Source organism: Papilio xuthus, unplaced genomic scaffold (genome assembly GCF_000836235.2).
Source record: "Papilio xuthus unplaced genomic scaffold, Pxut_1.1 DF829660.1, whole genome shotgun sequence".
NCBI lineage: Eukaryota > Metazoa > Arthropoda > Insecta > Lepidoptera > Papilionidae > Papilio > Papilio xuthus.
In genome coordinates, this window is record NW_013528989.1 from 2,683,032 (window position 1) to 2,704,556 (window position 21,525).

The 21,525-nt window shown below is 35.5% G+C and overlaps 2 protein-coding genes across 2 annotated transcripts; both read right to left on the bottom strand.

Annotated features, from left to right (window-relative positions):
- Positions 1-113: 113 nt before the first annotated feature.
- On the bottom strand, positions 114-16,416 carry Ide (Insulin degrading metalloproteinase). The gene is made up of 26 exons (XM_013309885.1): positions 16,217-16,416; positions 15,283-15,456; positions 14,011-14,099; positions 13,223-13,308; positions 12,813-12,934; positions 12,236-12,405; positions 11,723-11,845; positions 11,366-11,568; positions 10,724-10,809; positions 9,954-10,068; positions 9,475-9,612; positions 8,753-8,874; positions 8,122-8,206; positions 7,572-7,700; positions 7,066-7,148; positions 6,796-6,940; positions 5,984-6,139; positions 5,826-5,901; positions 5,074-5,200; positions 4,481-4,551; positions 3,741-3,898; positions 2,998-3,132; positions 2,229-2,357; positions 1,738-1,818; positions 1,121-1,249; positions 114-648 (listed from the first exon to the last, which is right to left on the bottom strand). Exons 2-26 carry the CDS (start codon positions 15,423-15,425, stop codon positions 529-531), a joined length of 3,021 nt encoding a protein of 1,006 aa, XP_013165339.1. The 5' UTR covers positions 15,426-15,456; positions 16,217-16,416; the 3' UTR covers positions 114-528.
- A 438-nt stretch (positions 16,417-16,854) lies between these two features.
- Positions 16,855-20,723, bottom strand: ProRS-m (prolyl-tRNA synthetase 2-like protein, mitochondrial). Its single transcript, XM_013308092.1, has 9 exons — positions 20,583-20,723; positions 20,265-20,516; positions 19,664-19,744; positions 19,085-19,265; positions 18,532-18,710; positions 18,134-18,252; positions 17,631-17,727; positions 17,212-17,357; positions 16,855-17,065 (listed from the first exon to the last, which is right to left on the bottom strand). The coding sequence occupies exons 1-9, from the start codon at positions 20,673-20,675 to the stop codon at positions 16,855-16,857; spliced, it is 1,359 nt and encodes a 452-aa protein (XP_013163546.1). The 5' UTR covers positions 20,676-20,723.
- Between the last annotated feature and the right edge of the window lie 802 nt (positions 20,724-21,525).

Here is a 21,525-nt window from a genome sequence, read left to right on the forward strand (position 1 = left end):
AAATTAAGCAAAAACTGACACAAACTTATCATTCCTGCTTTTATTTAAAAAGAAAACTTTCAACTGTCGAAAGTGAAATAAAAAAAACGATGGCACTTAAAAATATGTACTCAATTTTTTACAACAAAATTTAAAATTCAAACTTTAATTTGAATCAAAATATAAAGAACTTTATTCAATTAAAGTTAGTTTAGGTCTTAGTGCTTACACAAGGCGACGTAAATCTTCGGATACCGGCGATTTAAGTAGTCGATTGTACATTTTGCGTCGCCGACATTTCATCGCCAAAGAAGATTGCTTGCTACTTGTTTATTAATGTCGTCGACAAAAGTCGCTGCAATTTATAAAATAAGACTTCTGTATAGTAACTCCAACCAATGTACTCATTATAAGACCAGGCGACTCACGTCGACGACTTACGTTGCCTTGTGTATGTCACACTTAACTAAGAAATGCAGATTTTTCTACAGAGGAAGTAATTAAAAGTTATATTAAAAGAATGTTTTCTAGTTAGTAAATATATTTTATTTATAATTTGCAGTGAGTTCCCTTGCGCGGTATGTTTGTGTGCGGCGCGGGTAGCGGATACAGTCGTCGGCGACATTTGAAATCGACCAAGTCTTCGATACGCACTGCTTTTACTTGACTCTGAAACATAAAGAAATATTATCTTACTAGCTGTCGCCCGCGACTCTGTCCGCGCGGAGTTTAAAATAATTAGTCAATAAAGTTTAAATTGACTCTACATTTAATTTAGAAAAACTTTTATATGGGAAAAAGAAAAGAGGTATTTCTAGGGTTTTCTCAGCTATTGTTATAATTTTTCTCACCTTTTAAACCTTCTCTAGACTTACACGAACATTTCAAGGTCAAGATAAGATAAATCCGTTCAGTCGATCTCGAGTTTTATAGAGACTAACGAATATCACTTAATTTTTTTATATATATAGATAGATGCAAAAGTTTGGATGTATGTTTGTTAGAAGATATCTCCGGAACAGCTGCACGGATCTTGATGAAATTTGTCATACATATAGAACATAATCTGGAAGAACACATAGACTACTATTTTTTTATTTTTGTCTCAGAAAGGTACATTTACCTGTACAATGAGACATACCTGTTGGTCGTTATCTTCTGTGTCATGTTCTGTATGTGTCTGTGTGGATGTCCCCGCGCCGCCTGCAGCAGTGGACACAACGTGCACCGACAACTTCTGTCTCTCCTCTGACTCCGGACTTATGTGTTTCTGTATCATCATATTATATATTTCAAATTATTTATAAAATATTCTATACGAATATAGAGTTTTAAATAACTGCAAATGCATAAGGCATGACAACCGCCATTTTCTCTTAATCAATTCGTTACTCTTTGATCATGTACACTTTGACATTACCAAAGAGTATACGTCATAGAGTATAATAAAAACAGAATCGTCACATTGTTTATACTTTTTTTAAAAGATTAATATTTTTAAGAGTGTCGGTGGTTCAGGGGTTAAGCAGTTGCAATCTGCAGCTCCAGGGTTCGAATCCCGTCATGTAGCAATGTGTTACATATGTATATTTATATGTTGTTAGTGTGAAGGAAAACATAGTGATGCGATGTAATCAACCCGCACTTGACCAGCATTGACTATGACCTAGTCAAATAACTTAGGGTAGGCTCTGAACCCTCAGTGGGGACGTATAGTGAGCTGATGATGATGATGATGATTTTTAATTATCCACTAACCTTGTAGAACTGCAACAATTCATCTTTAGTGATTGTATTCAATTGTTCTACTTCAACACGAGCTCTGTCGAAGTTGTACACCTAAATAGAAACATAAAAAAACATTCCGTTAATCTTATTCATATAAATGCGAATGTTTACATGTATGTTTGTTATAAGATATCTACAGAACAGCATTTGTCATAGACATAGAACATACTTTGGAAGAACTTAATTTTTTTTATTCCGCGCGGACGATGTCGCAGGCGACGGCTAGTTTTACTAATATTATAAATACAAATATTTTGATGGATGTATGTTTGTTAGAAAATATCAATAGAACGACATTTGACATAGATGTATTATAGAACATAATCTGGAAGAACACATAGGGTACTAAATTTTTTGTAATCCCGGAGACGGAGTCGTGGGCGACGGTTAGTCTTACTAGATGTATGTATGTTTGAAGACATCTTCAGAATGGGCTGATGATGATATAATCAGTATACAACCTGTCTGACAATCTCTGACCAGATGCGCGAAGCTTTACTGTACATGCGCTTCGGTCGCTCGAGTCTTTGCGCCGCCAACGTGGACCTGTGCTTCAGGAACTGTTCCTCGCTCATCTTCTCCAAGTCTTCCTGAACACACAGAGATACTTTACATTGGATTTTATATAAAATAAAATACAACGCCATCTAGTTTCAAAACAACTTTAAAACTAGATGGCGCTGTTTTAAATTTATCTACAATTATGTTATAAAAAGAGTTAAATTTCCAATGAAATTTTCTAACATATGTAACTATTTTTGTCAGAGAATTTGCTTAATTTATAATACAATTGTAATTTCCATTATTTCAATGAGAATGTTATATAAATATTATCACAATGAAAATTCACAATTAAATCGAAATTTTACAGATAGCCTTTTATATAATCTACGATGTATAACTCTGTCACATCATCAGCTCACTATACGTCCCCACTGAGGGGCTCGGAGTCTACACTAAGTTATGTGATTAGGCCATAGTTAACCACGCTGCGCCAAGTGCGGGTTGACTTCACACATATCTTTGACATTCACAGATATGTGCAGCATCACCATGTTTTCCTTCACACTAACAACATAAGATAAATGTACATATGTAACACATTGGTACATGACGGGATTCGAACCCAGGACCTGCAGATTGCAAGTCAAGTGTTTAAACCACTGAGCCATCGACACTCTATTATCTGTTACAAAATATATAAAATATTTGTTCAAATAGCTATCTGACCTGTGACGTCTTGAGGAAGGCCTCTATCCTCTGCTCCAGATAGTCAGGATGTCGGTCACTCTGCACCACCAGCCGCAGACCCTGACAACTGTTCCCTTGCCTCACACCACTGAACACCAAGTAGCCCAGTTGTTCCTGACAGATACAAAAATAACACTTTATAAATATATATATATATATATATATATATATATATATTTAATTGAAACTGTACGATATTTTATCTTTAGCTGTCGCCCGCGACTCCGTCTGTAGTTGGTTAAAAAAACATAATTGTTAGCCTATGTGACATTTTCCAGACTATGTTCTACATGCAAAGTTTCAGCGAGATCCATTCTGTCGTTTATATGGGAAAAAGAAGTGCTTTTTTAGGGTTTCACCTTTTAAACCTTCCCTAGATTTACACGAACATTTCAAGGTCAAGATAAGATAAATCCGTTCAGTCGATCTCGTGTTTTATCAAGACTGATGAACACCAAATGATTTATATATATTTAGGGGCTTATATCAGGGGAGATACATTTCGTATTACTAATATTATAAATGCGAATGTTTGTATGTATGTATGTTAGAAGATATCTCCAGAACTGTTATATATATAGAACATAGTCTGAAAGAACACATAAGCTACTTAGTAAGTTTATTTAAATCGCACAGATGAAGTCGCGGACTAGTTGGTTAGAAATTTAAGATTTAAAACGTAATATTATCGTGTCTCTGAGAGACAGTAGTGACAGTAGTACCTTAGTCCTGAGCACATTGAATGTGGGCTCCGAGAGCACGTGAGCGACAAGTTCCAACGTGACATTAGCGCGTGATGTGCGCGCCCCACACGCGTAGTGCACGAGGGCACACGACGACTTGTGCACGCTGTTCTCTGTACGACGCAGGAACCAACAACCTACCATGTATACGTCACTTTACCAAACTGAATTTCATTCAACCTTTATATATGGACAGGGTATAAGCCTTTTTTTTTTTATATCATAAGTTAGCACCTGAAATCGCTGAAATAGCGAAGTGACCGCCCATAGACATACGCAATTGCATATGCGTTGCCTACCTTTAATTGACGGAGGAGAGGATGCACAGAAAGAAAATATTTTCCCTTCCCATGCATCTCATTCGGAAAGTCCACTTCCCCTTCCCATCCTTTCCTTATAAGAAAAAGGATGGGAAGGGAAAGAGGACTAAATGAGTCCTCCGGGATGCACACTCATCAGACTGCACGCGGACACGTGTCTTCTGTATTTGTACCCAAATGTATTTTGTATTAGAATGTACTGCAAAATGTTTAGTTTGTGACTGTACTAGAAAAGTTCTAACACGTTATCTCCGCGATTGTATCAAATTAGTATTAACATTGAGTAAAACAATTGTGTACGCGACGATACCATATTGAATAGTAAATTTGTACTTGTGTTTGCGATTGTACACATGTACAGTCAAAGACAATGTTTGTTACATCAATGTACAATCTTACCTTTGCCTAATTCAACTTCACGGTACGATATTAATTCCTGCGCTAACAAGGGTGTCGCATCTTTTGGTAACCTGGAAACACACAAAAAACTCTTTATAACAACACTCGATATAACGTACAAATTACTCAACATTACCGTGTTTAAACTCCCTAAAACGTCGCGCACGCTCTATTTAACGTCGAAAAAATTGCATTATGAAAATTAGTAGTTGAAATTTCTAAGAAATGAATCTGTGCATACATTTGTTTGCCGTTTTGTCATAGCGTCGTTACGTGTCGTGAATTCTAAGAATGGCTATTGTTTTTGTATAATCACTATACTATTATCAAATTATCACAATCTAAATTTCTTACACTTTTGAAAAGCAAATGGCGAGTTTAAGAAATTATTTGCGTACTGACGAAAAAGTATCATTAATATATTCAATGGAAACGAGAATAAAGATATTATAAAATAGAAATAAATTGTCACTCGATATAACGTTCACTTCATATAACGTCGCATATGTTCAATCCATTACGCAACGTTATATAGAGCTTAGACACATATGTAGCAATCAATTTAAAATATTATTGAATATAAAATGACGTACTTGTTCTCAATATTGTCAGCCATGTTGAGCGCTTTCTCCCTGGTGATGTTCCCCATCATGAAAGCTTCAACATGCACCTTCCTCAGCAGACGGGACACAAACACCTCCAACTTCTCCACACTTATATCTAACAACGATATCTCTCAGTGGAAAATATTAAACACGAAAACTGTATTACAAATTGTACAGTCAGGGTCTTTCGCGGTGTTTCACTTAGGGAAAATTTAAAAATTCCAACCTATGGGCATTTTGTATGCAAAATAGCCTGTAGGATAGCAATGAATTTTTCACGGTGAAGGAAAACATCGTTATGTTGCCCATATCTTTGAAGAAATGTCAAAGATATGTGTGAAATGACACACTGGACCAGTATTCACTATCACATAGTTAACTAAGGGTAACGAGACCCTCAGTGGGGACCTATAGTGAGCTGACGATGATGTAATGTTTACAGATACATTTAAAATATGCGTCTTATTGGTCATAAACGTTCAAACGACTGTCTGTTTAAAATATAATACCAGCAAGTTCCCTGATAGTACATCCCTTTCATTCACTTAGACAATGCTTTAACCTAAATATTAGTATCAAGGTACGTATAAATATGAATGTAAGTAACACACTAGTTACCTAAAGGGGTAGGCAGAGATAAGAGACAGTGTTAGTTATTTTATAAACTACTCTCACTAAAATTAGACATTAAAGTGTGCGGTGTCATAAATGAGTGCTATAGGATGTCATGGATGTATCACCTTTAGCAGCTGCTAGCAACTCGCATCGTGTCCACGCGACATCAACAAGACATAGAGTTTGTTGGTAGAATGCGTGCTGTCAACATTTTATATAAAAAATGTTAAAAAAACACTTTTAAATTACAATTTGAGGTATTTATTGAACCAAATGTAATTACCTGATAAGGTTGTTCAGCATCGAAGTTCTTTAAAGCTCTGATATGATTTTCTTTCATAATTTTAAATCTCTTAGGGTCGGCCTTGAAGTGCACCACGTGCTCTACTATCTTGTCCAACAGCACGTGCTGCTTGTCGTCGTACCCCTCGATGAAAATCTGCAATACATGGGCAACACGTCACGTCAACGTCATCTCATATCTAGAGGCACGTCAAACTTAACAATCATTTATGTCGACAACTATTTTACAATCCGTCAACGTCAAATTTACAATCCGTCACGACAATTTTACTATAGGTCACGTCAATTTTACAATCCGTCACGTCAATTTAACTATAGGTCACGTTAACGTCAATTTTACTACAGGTCACGTTAACGTCAATTTTACTACAGGTCACGTTAACGTCAATTTTACTATAGGTCACGTTAACGTCAATTTTACTATAGGTCACGTTAACGTCAATTTGACTATAGGTCACGTTAACGTCAATTTTACTATAGGTCACGTTAACGTCAATTTGACTATAGGTCACGTTAACGTCAATTTTACTATAGGTCACGTTAACGTCAATTTTACTACAGGTCACGTTAACGTCAATTTTACTACAGGTCAATTTTACTATAGGTCACGTTAACGTCAATTTTACTATAGGTCACGTTAACGTCAATTTTTCTATAGGTCAGGTTAACGTCAATTTTACTATAGGTCAGGTTAACGTCAATTTTACTATAGGTCAGGTTAACGTCAATTTTTCTATAGGTCAGGTTAAGGTGTTAAGGTGGTGTATGCGTGTACTGGACACGAGTACTAACATTGAGCGCCTGCTTGGCGACAGTGACGTGCCACCTGAGTCCGGCGAGGTCCGCCGCGTACGCGTACTCCTGCAGCCCGTCCCGCACCAGCAACATCCACATCGACATCAACGCGCTGCTCTCGGGGTCCGCGTACGACACCGGGCTGCAACATCACATTGCACAATGCCATATGTCTCATCAGACTACCTTATACTACATTAAATCGTTTCCGAGATTAACGCACACAAACCTACAGACATATCGACACGGAAATTATAAAAAATGTACCTGAAGAAGTCCACAGTGAGGTACGCTTTAGGTAACTTGAACTCATTGTCTCGTTTGAACCACAATCTCATCAGGGGCGTGTCCTGAAAACAAACACAAAAAAACTTTCCATACATCCCATCATCATCATCATCAGCTCACTATATGTCCCCACTGAGGGGTTTAGAGTCTACCCTAAGTTATGTGACTAGGCCATAGTCAATGCTGGTCAAGTGCGGGTTGACTTCACACATATCTTTGACATTCACAGATATGTGCAGCATCACGATGTTTTCCTTCACACAAACAACATAAGATAAATGTACATATGTAACACATTGCTACATGGCGGGATTCGAACCCAGGACCTGCAGATTGCAAATCAATTGCTCTTCTATACATGCTTTTTGAAAAACAATACACTTTTGTACATATTTCATCAAAGAAAATGTATCAAAAATTAAATAAAAAAAGCCTTTACCATACAATACATATTTGTATCCATACATCCATACATGTATACATACCTTAAGTATGATGGGTGCGATGGAGTCAGTGGTAGAGTCGTGCGATGTCTCCAGCTCGAGGCGGTCAGGCAGAAATTCATTGGGAGGTGGTAAATGCAGCTCCCCACCAGCGCGAGCCTTCTCCCACTCCTGCATCACATCACAACACTTTTATTACTATACATCATTTATATATTACTAGCTGTCGCCCGCGTCTCCGTCTGCGCTTATTAAAAATACTAAATACAGTAGTCTATGTGTTCTTACAGACTATGTTCTATATGTATGACAAATTTCATCGAGATCCGTTCAAACGTTCTGGAGATATCTTCTAACATCCATCCATCCATACATTCGCATTTATAATATTAGTAAGATTTCATTGAAAAAAATTGAAGCTTATTTGTCTTCAAGAAGATAAGTTTTTTTATTACAAGATGACAAACGAGCGAACGGTTATCTGAATTCGCCAAAACAGCGAAGCGACCGTTGCCCACAGCAATTGTAGATACGTTATCTACCGTTATAATTTGAAATTTTGTTGAATTTGTTTTTTTCCTCGTGATTTTACCTTTATTTTGCTCTCCTCGATCTCCTCCTCATAATATTTTGTACCGTACCAAGGTTCTATCTGAGTACATTTCTCCGCAAAATGTCTGAAAAATAGACACTTTTTAAACCAGGACAAAACATAGAAGAGAAATATAGAAGTATTGCCTATCTATAATGGAGGTGAAAATGTTAAAAAATATTTCCCCTTTCTATCCCCTCCCACAAATCCACTTCCCTTCCTTTCTCTGTAAAAAGCGTGACAAAAACAAGACAAATAAACTTTGACGTCCGACACGCACAAACACCGGCTCCTACGTAAACTGTCCTAAGTACAAAACACAAAATTTTTCAAGAAAAAAAATTAAACGTTAAAACGATTAATTAAATCACATCAAATCAAAATCTACTTTTAACTTAACTGTAAAGTTTACGTAGAAATTAGTACAAATCAAATTTATAAAAAAAAAACAGGGTTAAATCGCATAATTATGGACTATTATACAGTCTATGTAAATTTCTCAAATTAAATTCTGACAGTTCATTTCTCAAAATCAAAATCTCTGTATAAACATATCATCATCTCTGTCATTTTCTATGACAAAACAGAGATAACAATATGTTTTAAGAAATATGTTAATCAAGTAACTAACTTGGCGACAACTCCAATCCTGACGTTGTTTGGCACCAGTCGGGTCAGTACCTCCTCGATCAGCTCCGGCTTCCAATCCGATAGGTAGTAGTATGCCCTCAGGATGTCCTCCATTGGAAACTCCTGCGCAAACCCATGCATCAGCTCATCATAGGTCCCCACTGAGGGTCTCGGAGTCTACCCTAAGTTGACTATGTGACAGTGAATGCTGGTCCAGTGCATCACTTCACAGATATGTGCAGCATCAACATGTTTTACTTCACAGTAATAATCACGACATAAAGAACACATTGGTACATGTCGGGATTCGAACCCGGGACCTACAGACAAGTCAAATGCTTAACCTCTGAGCCATCGACGCTCAATCCCATTCACATATAAATAAAGCTATAGATGGAGTATTCCATTTAAGTTTGACATCTAAACTAAAATAATCCATTTTCCAGTATCACAACAAAAAGCATCCGGAAGGCTTTTTTACCCCAATTTTAGTGCTTCAAATGCCTTAGAAGAATGTAATTGTAAATAAGAGGGACGATATTTAATTTATTTCCCATTTCCAGTGATTCTACTGAATAAGTCTTAACAAATTTATACCTCCCTTCTCATTTAAACAACCCGGAGAGGACCACAATTCCTGTCTATCACAATATATGAGTAAAAAAATGCTAGAAGTATTGTTATCTTTGTCTTTTTATATAAGTGTGAGTGAGATGTCCTCACCTGTAGCATGCGCGCATGTTTTATAGCACAACTCTTCGGCTCGATCATGTCTCTGTACGTGAAATCCATCCACAATATATCTTTCTGTTCATCCCACAACCAACGCTGTGGACCTTCCTCACGTAGCATTGAAATGTACTAGAAAAAATAAAAAAATATGAAAAATTGCTAAAGTTTCGTACGATGTTACAAGGTTTTTGTTGAAAAAAATAGTGATAAATTTAATTATTTTTCTTTATTTTATTTCAATATTAGTTAAAAATGTCGTCGTCCGTCGTTTTTAATAGTTTTTTACTTATACTAGCGGTCGTTTACGTTTGACACTGACGTCTAAATCGGTCTAAACGGTTCGAAAATTTACAATCGTGGCCTTGCTGACAGCAATTTTTTAAAAATTGTTACAGGTTTCAAGAAATATGAACAGCTTTATTTTCAATATTACATACACATACAGACATTCCAATTTTAGATATACATACCTGGAAGAGCATATTAACGATGTCATCTATATGGTCCAGACCATCTTCCGTGAGGTCGACGTGTACCGCAAAGAAGCCGAAGCCGCGCGCCCCAGTGCGAGCATCCCCCACTAAACTACACACAAACCACCCCATTGCAATACAAATACAATTCACATTTTAAGCTAAAACTAGTTAAAAATAAATGGCTCCTATGTAGACTATCATAAGTCACAATTATTGAAATTTACCTCGTTTTATGTTTTTTAAATTTACTTGACAAATACTATTATTTTTGTAAATTTGTAAGCAAAATGTACATTTTTGTTTTCTATTGTATGTGCATGTTTGATGAGATATTTATCGTATTTAAAGTTTAAAGTTGAGTCTGGCAAAATTTGCGTTTTTCAAACATACTAAACCTCACTGGGCCAGCATTAACCTGACCCCGAGACCCCCAGTGGGGACCTACGGTGAGCTGATGATGATGATGAAACAAACCATAGTTTACGTAGGTGCAAAAAAAAATTAAAAAAAAAAACACAAAATTTCAGCTATTTCGACAACAATATGAAAAATAATGTAAAGAATTTGATCCTTTACAGTCAAATCGTGGGTTTCTGAGATCAAAAATCCCGTTTAAAAGATATTGTTATCTGTTTTGTCAAAGATAATGACAGGTATATGTTTTATATTATACATACATTTAGTTCTCAGAAACCAACAATAACTTATATAGGTTTGATGCTCGAATTAATTTTTTTTGGTGTAATTGAAATAAAATCTGTCACCTGTCGACCCAGCCCTTGTCCTTGAGCGCGGCGAGCAAACTGCCGGGACCCTCGTGTCCCACCAAACTTGTCAAGTAGTATAGTGGCTGTTCACAACATACACAAGTATTTATCTATATCTAGCATAAGTTGAACCTTATTTATAAACATACATCTACTAAATCCAAGGTCAACTTAATTTGAATATAAAAACTTTAACTGCCGATTTAAATTGATTAAACTTTTTAATTGAGATGAAATAAAAACCTAAATTTTAAATGAATCTTATCACAATAGATTAATAAAAACCGCATTCAAATCGGTTTAATCATTTTTAAGATTAGCAAACACAAACAAACAGACAAAATTTCTAACAATCCATGTTTTTTGTATGTCGAAAGTAAAGCGTGAGTCCTGTCCCGAAGGACGAACTCCATGAGCGAGAAACTCATGTTAGAGAAAAACCTCCATAAGCGAGAAAAATATTAGGGACTTATGGACTCTTGCATACCCAGTTTCAACTATTTTCCAAGTTAATCATCTATAAACAGTTAAATCTGGATAAGGGGTCCATGAAACCGCGATATTTTTCACGAATTTCTCGCTTATGGAGGTCTCTCGGGACCGGACAATGAGTCATATTTCTTGTAGATATTGACTCACCCCATTTTTATAATATTTGAGGTAATCAGGTATAGGAAACTCTATAGACAAAGTCCTGAGGTCCTTGATGGGCAGAACGTAGGCGCGCCTGCGACACAGCTCGGGGGGGTAGGGATGCTGCGGCCACGAGGGAGCGGTTACATTGCGGTCTTCAATAGCAGTGAAGAGAGGTGCCACCATCTCTTCCAATTCATCTAGGCTCTCTACAAGGATGAGAATCAACTTGACTATATGTAGTACTCTGAGTATATAAGCCAAATTTCATGAAGATCCATGCAGACGTGCTGGAGATACCTTCTAACAAACATTTAAACATTCCCATCTATAATATTAGTAATATTTGTTACGTAAACTGACCTTTCCCGACTACGACTAAAGCCATAATATTAGCGGAGTACCAGGTGTGGTGGAATTTGAGCAGTTCCTTGCGCACGTCGATACCCTTCTGCTTTGGTATTACTTCCAATGTTTGCTTGTTTCCTTATAAATATACACAAATAATTAAATATTAGCTAATTGTGTGCACTCAGGGGAAGATTACCAATCTAGTAACACCTCATTTGTCAAAATATGTTTAATAGTCTATACTATAGACCAAAGGTAACGATTAATTAGACCAAAACAAAATGATTCCTACATCAGTGAGTGGTGGTGTCGGAGACTTAGGGGTTAAATCACTTGACTTGTAATCTGCAGTTCCTGGGTTCGAATCCTGCCATGTACCAATGTGATAAAAACACGGTGATGCTGCACATATTTGTGAAGTAAAAGATATGTATGAAGTCACTGCACTGGGCTAGTATTGACTATGGCCTAGTTAACTTAGGGTAGGCTCCGAGCATGCACTAGGAACGTAGTGATGGTACACACCAGTGCCAAACTTGGTATAAGGATGACCAGGTGTTGATGTACTCTTGTTGAACTGTGTCAGTCTCCATGTGTCGTTGTACACGTTGTTCTCGTGCTCAAAGTCCACCGCGTTCAACTCGCGCCCGGTCGCTGACTCCGTGAACAGCGGACATATGAAGAACTGCGAGAAGCTGACAGAGATAGACATATAGCTTCGTGCGTGCCAGAGAAAGACAGATAGTGTTTATGTTGTATTACTTCAGATAGGTATCGGGTTCGTGGTGCTCAGAGCGACACAGAGATAGGAGTTTTGTATTTATCTGAGCGAGAGGGAAATGTAAAAGAAACGGAGATATACAACTTTACATATATAAGAGGAAACAAGGTATTAGGAGTACACTATAGTTTACTAGCTGTCGCCCGCGATTCCGTCCAAGCGGAATTAAAAATTTTAGTAGCCTGTATATTCTTCCAGATTATGTTTTAAATCTTTGCAAATTTTTTACCGAGATCCATGCAGCTGTTATGGAGATAACTTCTAACAAACATACATCTAAACTTTCACATTTATAATGTTAGGAAGTAAAATCATACTCACATATCCAAAACCTGAGGTAAATGTTGTGGTAAGACATCAAAGTAGAAAAGAGTATGATCCGGTGTTGTATATGCATTTGATGAGCCTCCATGCTCAGATAGAAACTTGTTGTATTCATTCTCCTGAAATATATTACAGTAAAAACATACATTCAACACTTCCCCTGGCTACATTTTTATTAAATTTTTTAGTCTAGCTAAAACTGGAGAACGGCTGAACGGCTTTATCTTATTTTGAGCTTGAAATCGCGGAGGTCTATGGAAGGTTTAAAAGGTGAGAAAATTTCGAATAAACTATGTTCTACATCTATACTAAATTTCAGTGAGATCCGTTGAACTGTTCTAGAGATATCTTCAAACATCCATCTATACATCCATTTGCATATATAATATTTGTAAGACATACATTACCTGTGGATATTTCTTAGTGCCGAGGAACAGCATATGTTCACAGAAGTGTGCCAAGCCTGGCAATTCATCAGGATCACTTAGGTAACCTGCAAGATATTTCTGATATTTATCAACTTGAAAAAAATAATGCAAAAAAAATATTCAAAATTGTGAGTTACTATAGTTTCCATAGGAGCCATAAAAAGTAAATTTTTTTCAAATACTGTATAATGTACTTAATTATTTTTTTCAAGTGACTTACTATTAATTTAGTGCTCAATCTTTTTACCAAACTAAGTCAGAAATATGTATTTTTTTTTTTGGATAAGAGAATTGGACAAACAAGCAGTGGACCACAATGGACATCTGCAACACTGAGGAACTGCAGATTCGTTGCATTTAAGGATATATGCTCGCTTGAAGGACCCTAAGTTGTATTGGTTTGGAACCAAGGAAAGACCGTTCCACAACAAGGCTTTTTGTCTTGCTTTTTTATGTCAATCTTTATAGCATAAATAACTGATTTTGACGAGTGAGATGTCAAGTTAGATTGTTCTTTAGCCGACTTCAAAAAGATTAGAGACTACCATAAACGAAAGTCAGACATCAGGCCAACACCGACTCCGAAACAACAATAATTGTAAAGTATAGACATTCCAAGAAAGAAAAGAAATTAATTACTTTCGTTGTGAAGTGTTTGTTCATGACATTATAGTTACTTTAAGTGCATTTTGTTTCAGTTTTTTATGAAGTCTGCTTTCTTTATTTTCTTAAAATATTGTTTATGTATCCATGCAGTGTACACTCACCAACATTAACACACAAGGCTGCCGCTGACTTGTCAGTTGTTTCATCGCTTACTAATAATACTTTTAATCTATTTGTCAACTCTAGACCTCTGGAAAATAATAAACTAGCTATCACCCGCGAATACATCTTAATTAGTAGCCTATGTGTTCTTCCGGACTGTTCAACATCTTTGCCAAATTTCATTAAGATCTATTGAGCCTTTCCGGAGATAATTTCAAGCATCCATCTTAACATTCGCATGTATAATATTCATCATCAGCTCAGTATACCCTAAGTTATGTGACTAGGTCATAGTCAACCACGCTGGTCAAGTGCGGGTTGACTTCACACATATCTTTGACATTCTCAGACATGTGCAGCATCACGATGTTTTCCTTCACCGTAAGAATGGCAGATAAATGTACATATATAAATCGGAAATGGAAAAACACATTGGTACATGGCGGGATTCGAACCCAGTACCTGCAGATTGCAAGTCAAGTGCTTGACCCCTGAGTCACCGACACTCCGTTAATATTAGTAAGATAATAATAAAATTAATATTTGTTTCAAAGTATCTACAGAATGGCTGCATTCTGGTTGTAATTTGTCATACATGTAGAACATAGTCTGGAAGAACACATAGACTACTAAATAAGTTTTTTTATAACTCAGCATGGACATAGTCGCGGGCGTCAGTTAATCACAATCAGTAAACCATAATAATGTGAAGAAATACTGAAATTTCTAAGTTGGTGGAGTTAACATCATGTTAAGACAATTTGCTTTATGATATTTGAAGTTAAATCGGAGTAAATTTGATTGTTTGACTACACAGAATGTCTTTAAAAACTCTTTAAAAAACTAAAATAACAATAAGTAATATACTTTTGAAATCATTTTTTACTATGAAGGCGTCAATAGCCTAATGGTTGAGGATACGGATTTCCAATCACAAGGTCGGGGGTTCGAATCCCGACACTCGACTATTGTCGTAAACCATATCCTCGCACAAGCCTAGAGCTTACTTAGGATGGTAAAAGAAATATTAGTAAATTCACAAAAATTGCTAATATTTAAAAAAAATATATGATTTTCTTCATCATTTCACGGTTATGTTAATCAATTTCAAAATAAATTTTCTCATGTAATGCAATTTCAGTCAAACTTTTATATGTATTTTCTAGAAATTTAATTCAATGCAAAGATATAGAGCATAACAATATTTGAAGTCTATCATTATCTCTATTTATGTATTATATTTGGCCATCTATCTAAATATAATATATTACCTGTATTCTCGTTTATCTTCTTTAGATTTAACAATATTATCATATCTCTTTAGTACGGAATACGAAGCATTCTCTATAGTGACAGGAGAACCGCGCGCACCCGGCCCGGGACCAGCCGGCGCCTCCGCTGCGTAGTTAGACATGCCCGATTTATTACGATACTGGTTATAAAAGCTGAAAGAAACGAAAGAAAAAGAAAATTAAAAAAAATAGCTGTCAAAAAAAAACAAAATATTATGACTAACACTGAAAAGAAAGGTGCAGAATTGACATTCTGCCAAAAATGTGGCATACTGGCTGGAACCTTTGCCTTTTATTTATAAAAAAAGATGCATGTAAGAAAGCAAAAGGCGCGGGAAGTGTTAAAAAGATGTAGACAAGATAAGTTGGAATAATATTGTAAATAATGTTTGGTATAAGTGATTTGAACAGCATAATAAATACATTTTGGTTGCCGTGCTGCTTTTTTCAATTTATACACCTTACTGACATTACTCTGTTGTCAGTTCAGTAAAAAGGAAGAAACAACTTACAATCAAAATAGTATTTAAAATATGTAGTAAATTTCAATTTTCAGATCTTGCATATATTACACTGTCTACAACACTGCAGAAATTAGTCTATTTGTTTTAATAATAATATATTATTTATTTCATGTAACTTTAGAAAGGTACACTTATTGGGGAAATATTACATCAGTTTTTACTATAATTACGATATTAAACACACAACACTAAAACAATGTAACAGATTTCCCCCCATACTTATCAATATTATATTAAATTAAAAATATTACAAATTCACTTAACAAAAGAAAAATTATTTATTCAAGCTATATCTAACCTTGAGATATTTAGCAAACTGCGTAAATACCTTATTTTGGAGTTATTTTTAGTTATGTAAATTGTTTTTATTATTTGAAATAAATACTTACCCACGAAAAGCAGCACGATAGGAAACAGTTGGGGAGAAGCCGTGGAATCCCAATACGTACAGTCGTTTTGATGCCAGCTTGAATAAGACAAGACTAATTTTATGTTATTATTTAATAAGTTGTGCTGACGACATTTATTTTTTCTTAATCGTTTATCATTGTGTAATAGACAAACAAGATGTTATAATATGTCAAAATATCGATTATTATGTCACCGCGACGTGATGTACAGAGTATAAATCTGCTTGGATTTTTTTTTCGAGTTTGATAAAATAAGTGACATATTTAGTCATTTTCATCAACATAAATACAATATTACAAGAAAACCGTTTATCAGTGTAAGTGGTATGCAATAAAAATTGCAAGCCTTTTATTTATTCTTTGGCCAAAATACCGATTCTTTTAAGAAAATCGATTCATTTAATTTATCATTTTTTAACTTTGACGCTTAATATTTATTACATTTTTATTTCTTTTTTAAATCAAAGTCTATATGACTGTACAGACAACTTTTCTTTACAAAAAAGGAAACTTCATTGATGAATAGATTCGTTTTTTTTTAAATAGCCATCGCAGTAATTATGACATTTTTACATGAAATTGATTAAATAAAACACAGATTACAATTTAATAGCATTTTAATTGCCAACAACTTGTTTTACATCAATATCTTTCAATTGTATTTCGATGTTGCCATTTCTCACAATCCTGGCCACTTCAGTTATAAGTTCAGAACGAGTCAGTAAAACTGGTGCTGTGTAGCCGATAGCTCTGCTTGTGTACAACTCATATTTAGGTGGATTTTCTGTTGCTGAACGTCCGCAAACTACTATTATAGGGTAACCCATTCTGAAAAAAAATGAAAAACTTTTTTTTGGTGATTTCGAAAGCGGAAGAGATTTAATAAACATTCTATTCTCATGCTTCAGACGACTGAGTAATTTTAAATTAATAAAAATTATGTACAAACAACTTGAACTTTTAGGGTCTCTCACCTGTCAGCAGCCTTCATTCGCCTGCCAATGGTATGAGTGTGCTTGTCATCCAGAACCACGTCGCCTTCCAGCCCGACTTGCTCCAACTCCTGGCCCAAACGCTGCACCTCCTCCCATCCACCTACCAACCATTCTTTGGAACCCTCCTAGCGAACAAACACATTTGAACACAGAAGTTCGTAAGTGGTTCCTACGTGTGTTTTTTTAGGCAAACATAGTGTGGTACTCATAATAATTTAGTATGTGAAATCTATATAGCTTACTTAGTGATTAGATTGTTAGTAAATATTTAAATTACTTTCATATGGTCATATCATATTGAGAAATCGAAAGTGGCGCCCCTTACTACACACTTATATCGCTTGGTGGGGAAAAAAGTAACTAAAGAGTTGTTTCTAAGTACTATATTAAAATCATACCTTAGGTCCTATTATAAGTAGTCTGTAAGGAGCGATGGCGTCCGGCCATCGCAACGCTTTATCATTTCCTAAAGCCTCCACACTAGCCGCGAGTAATCTGTTAAAAATAAGTTCTTAATAACTGAAACATTATTCTATATTGTTGATTTTTTATACACCATCCATACAAACATCGCCATGTTTTGATCGTCCTTCTCTTTTACTCTCTAGTATAAATCATATCTTTTGTCTCACTCTTGTAACGAAATATACATAAATATGAATTCATTCTAAAATCAATTAACCACCGTGTTTTTTTTATTCAAAATACTAGCTGTCGAACGCGACTTCGTCTGCGCGGAATAGAAAAAAACTTAATAAGTTGCCTATATGTTCTTCCAGACTATGTTCTACATCTCTGCAGCCGTTTTGGAGATACCTTCTTACAAACAACCATCCATACAGTCACATTTGTAATATTAGTAAGATTTATGTTGTTTTTAATATTTATTCAGAGTATTAACCTGGTAATACCAATGCCATAGCAGGACATGTAAATGGGTGTAGGCGTGGCATCAGGTGCGGTGTAGTGTGCGCCCAGCGCTGCGCTGTACCGCTCACCCAACACAAATGTATGTCCTACCTGGGGACAGTCAGCTTCATGTCACCTCACACACAAAACACATCATCAGCTCACTATATGTCCCCACTGAAGGTCTCGTTACCCTGAGTTGACTATGTCATAGTGAATGCTGGTCCAGTGCGTCACTTCACACATATCTTTGACAATTCATGTAATGCAAATATGTCTATTGGCAATGCTAAATTCGCTATTGAGGCGAATTCTAGTGATTGATTTCTTGGCACCTTTTACTATAAAAATTTTTGCATTTATAATATTAGTTAGATATCTATCTCTTACTTCAATACTGTTAACACGTTTCGTCTCGCTCCCACATTTATCGCAGACTCCACTCGCAGTGTCTGCGCGGACCACATTATCACACTTGAGGCACACCTCCAGGATATCCTCTCCAGCGTCAGCCACTAGCTGCCACTCGTGGGACAGAGTCCCGCCCATAGCACCACTCGGGGCTGCCACTGGAGATATCAAACATAATCTATTTCAACACAATCAAATCAAATCTTTGTAAACTCAATTTCAAATGTACTAAAAACCATTATATTGCCATCCTTCTCATTTCCTTAGAAAACAATAGAGACAACAATATATTTCAATCAGTGACCTGTATAAATGGACCGGCTAAAAGACGTAGTATTTTGTGCCTTTTTGATTTCCACCATGACGCTGACGGTAGAAGTTTTTGGTGGCGTGGATTGTAACTAATAATATACAAAAAATAACTGTCACATAACATCAAAAGCGTTCAAAATCAGAACAAAAAAACTGTAATTTTCAAGCAATCGCCTGTCCATTTATAGTGGTATTACTGTCATAGTAATTTTAAGGTTACCTCTATGTATCGGCAGTTTTAATGTGTCGAATAGTTTTGTATACGCGTTGTTGACTCTATCGTATGTCTCGCTCGCACACGCGGGTGTGGTATGAGCGCCGTACGCGTCTAACATTGAGAACTCTCTAGAACGCAGCAAGCCGTGCTTCGGACGTGGCTCGTCGCGGAACTTGTTGCTTATCTACCAATATTCATTTTAATATTAGAATGATAAAAACTAAAGAAATTATGTATTGTGTGAAAGAAAACATACTAGAGAAGAGAGATGTATGAAAAGGTACACTCAACTACATAAATACATTACTAGCTGTTGCCCACAACTCCGTCTGTACGAAATTAAAAAAAATATAATTAAGATAGAAACTGTCCTCTTTTAAATTTGGCATAGATGTAGAACATAATCTGAATAAACACATAGACTAATAATTAAGTTTTTTTTAATCGCACGGACCTAGTTGTGTGCTAGTGTATACATATTTATACAGCTGACTGTACATATTTTGACAAAACTAAGTAAAAGGCATGATGATGAGGTTTTATTTATGTATTATAATGTTGCCAGTATATTATAAAACTTACTTGATACAAAAGTAGAGGCAGTTGTTTATAAGATAAAGGTCCAATATCAGCTAAGAGATCTGCCATCGCTTCTTCATGGGTCTGAAATACAAGCACCTTTGAATTTCCACTATACAATCTTTGTATCCAATATATTAAGTTGTTCTGTCCGTCTGTCACACTTCGGCACAAAAAGTACTTAACAAAATGTAATTAAATTTCGTATACAGATAATTTAAAGCCAGAGGAAAAAAACAAGGGTTATTTTTTACTTCAAAAAGGGGTTGTAAATGGTGAAAAGGGCAGATGAAACATTTTATGGAAAGGTTTATGTGATTGTTTGAAAAGTTAGCGAGAAGAGATCAAATATTGGAGCTGTTTGGATGTAATATTTACTAGAACATAATGCTATCCAAAGACATTATTCCATGTGTATGAAGTAGCGGCCATTACTAATCCAACTAATATTATAAATGCAAATGTTTAGACGGTTATTGTTAAAAGGTATGACTGGAATGTCATCAATTCTAGATGAAATTTGGCATACATATAGAACATAGTCTGGAAGAACACATAGGACGGAGTCGAGGGCGACCGCTAGTTAAGAATAAAAAAAACTCACCGGTGACAAAACATATTTCTTCCCATGTCTATCTTCAACTTTTAACAATTCAACACCAATATCTTGTAACCTGCCAGTTCTTTCCCATAGTTTTGCAGCTGTCAGTGATGGTAATGACATCCTTTGGGCTCCAATCTCCTCCATACAATGATGTACCAAAGATTCTAATTTATTTAGTACTCTCCGAGCTAAAGGTAGTATTGTGAAAAAGCCAGCACTGGTCGGTCGAACTAGACCACATTCTAAAAGAAGCTAAAAGACAAAAGAGTTTTAATTAAGATGTAAATTAAAAATAAATCTGTTGTTTTCGAGACTTACTTTTTGACTTTTGCATGTTATTTCAGTATTTTTAATGACCGCATCTCTTGGTATTGTGATTACAGGTTGGAATATTTGTGATAAATATCGCATTTTAGATATTAATATGTTAGAATACGTATTATTTATTTATTTCGATTTCTCTGCTTCTATATTTTTAGGTTATTACAATCAGCTGTTTATCAATGTCAGTGTCAAAACCGTTTTGATTTTGCAAAAGTTCCTTGTGTTTTTAAATGAATTTATTTCAAATTTAATTTTCTTAAGCCTCAATTTACTTTGTAAAAATGTAATTCTAAAGTGTTAAAATATTTATTTCAGTTTAGTTTGATTTCTTTTCACAATACTTATTTTATGTCTATACGCCTACCGCCATCTAGTGTTCTGGTATGTAAACGTCTGGTCACGCTTGTAATCTTGAAGTAGAAAAACTCTTACAGGTTTTTTAATCAAACTCAAAGAAAATAGGATTCCTTACTAAATTAATTTCATAAAGGATTGTTTTTATATGTAAACTTAACTCATTTACTGTCAAGAGTGTCCTTATAAATCGAATTTTCTTCATAATGAAGACACAAGTGTGTTAGAATCGTAAAATTGTCAAATGCTCTGTTGTTTCACATTCCCATGGACGGGGATGATCACTCTGTTGTTCTCGCTCCTATTTTTTAACAGCAAATCGTGTAAAGGCAACTTATTATTGGCTATAGTAAGTTGTAATTTTTTTTTTAATTTCAACTTAAAGCAAAAAGCCGATCATTGATTTCGCCATAGAAGTTTATTAAAGCGCAATGACGTCACAAATCATTTGCCGCGGCGATAAATGACGATAGAAAACCAATGAGTTGTACAGAGTGAGAGCTGAGAGTGTACAAGAGAAGCGATTTAGATATTTAATATTAATACAAAACATTTTTCAAAAGCGCCGCTTTATTGTTAAATC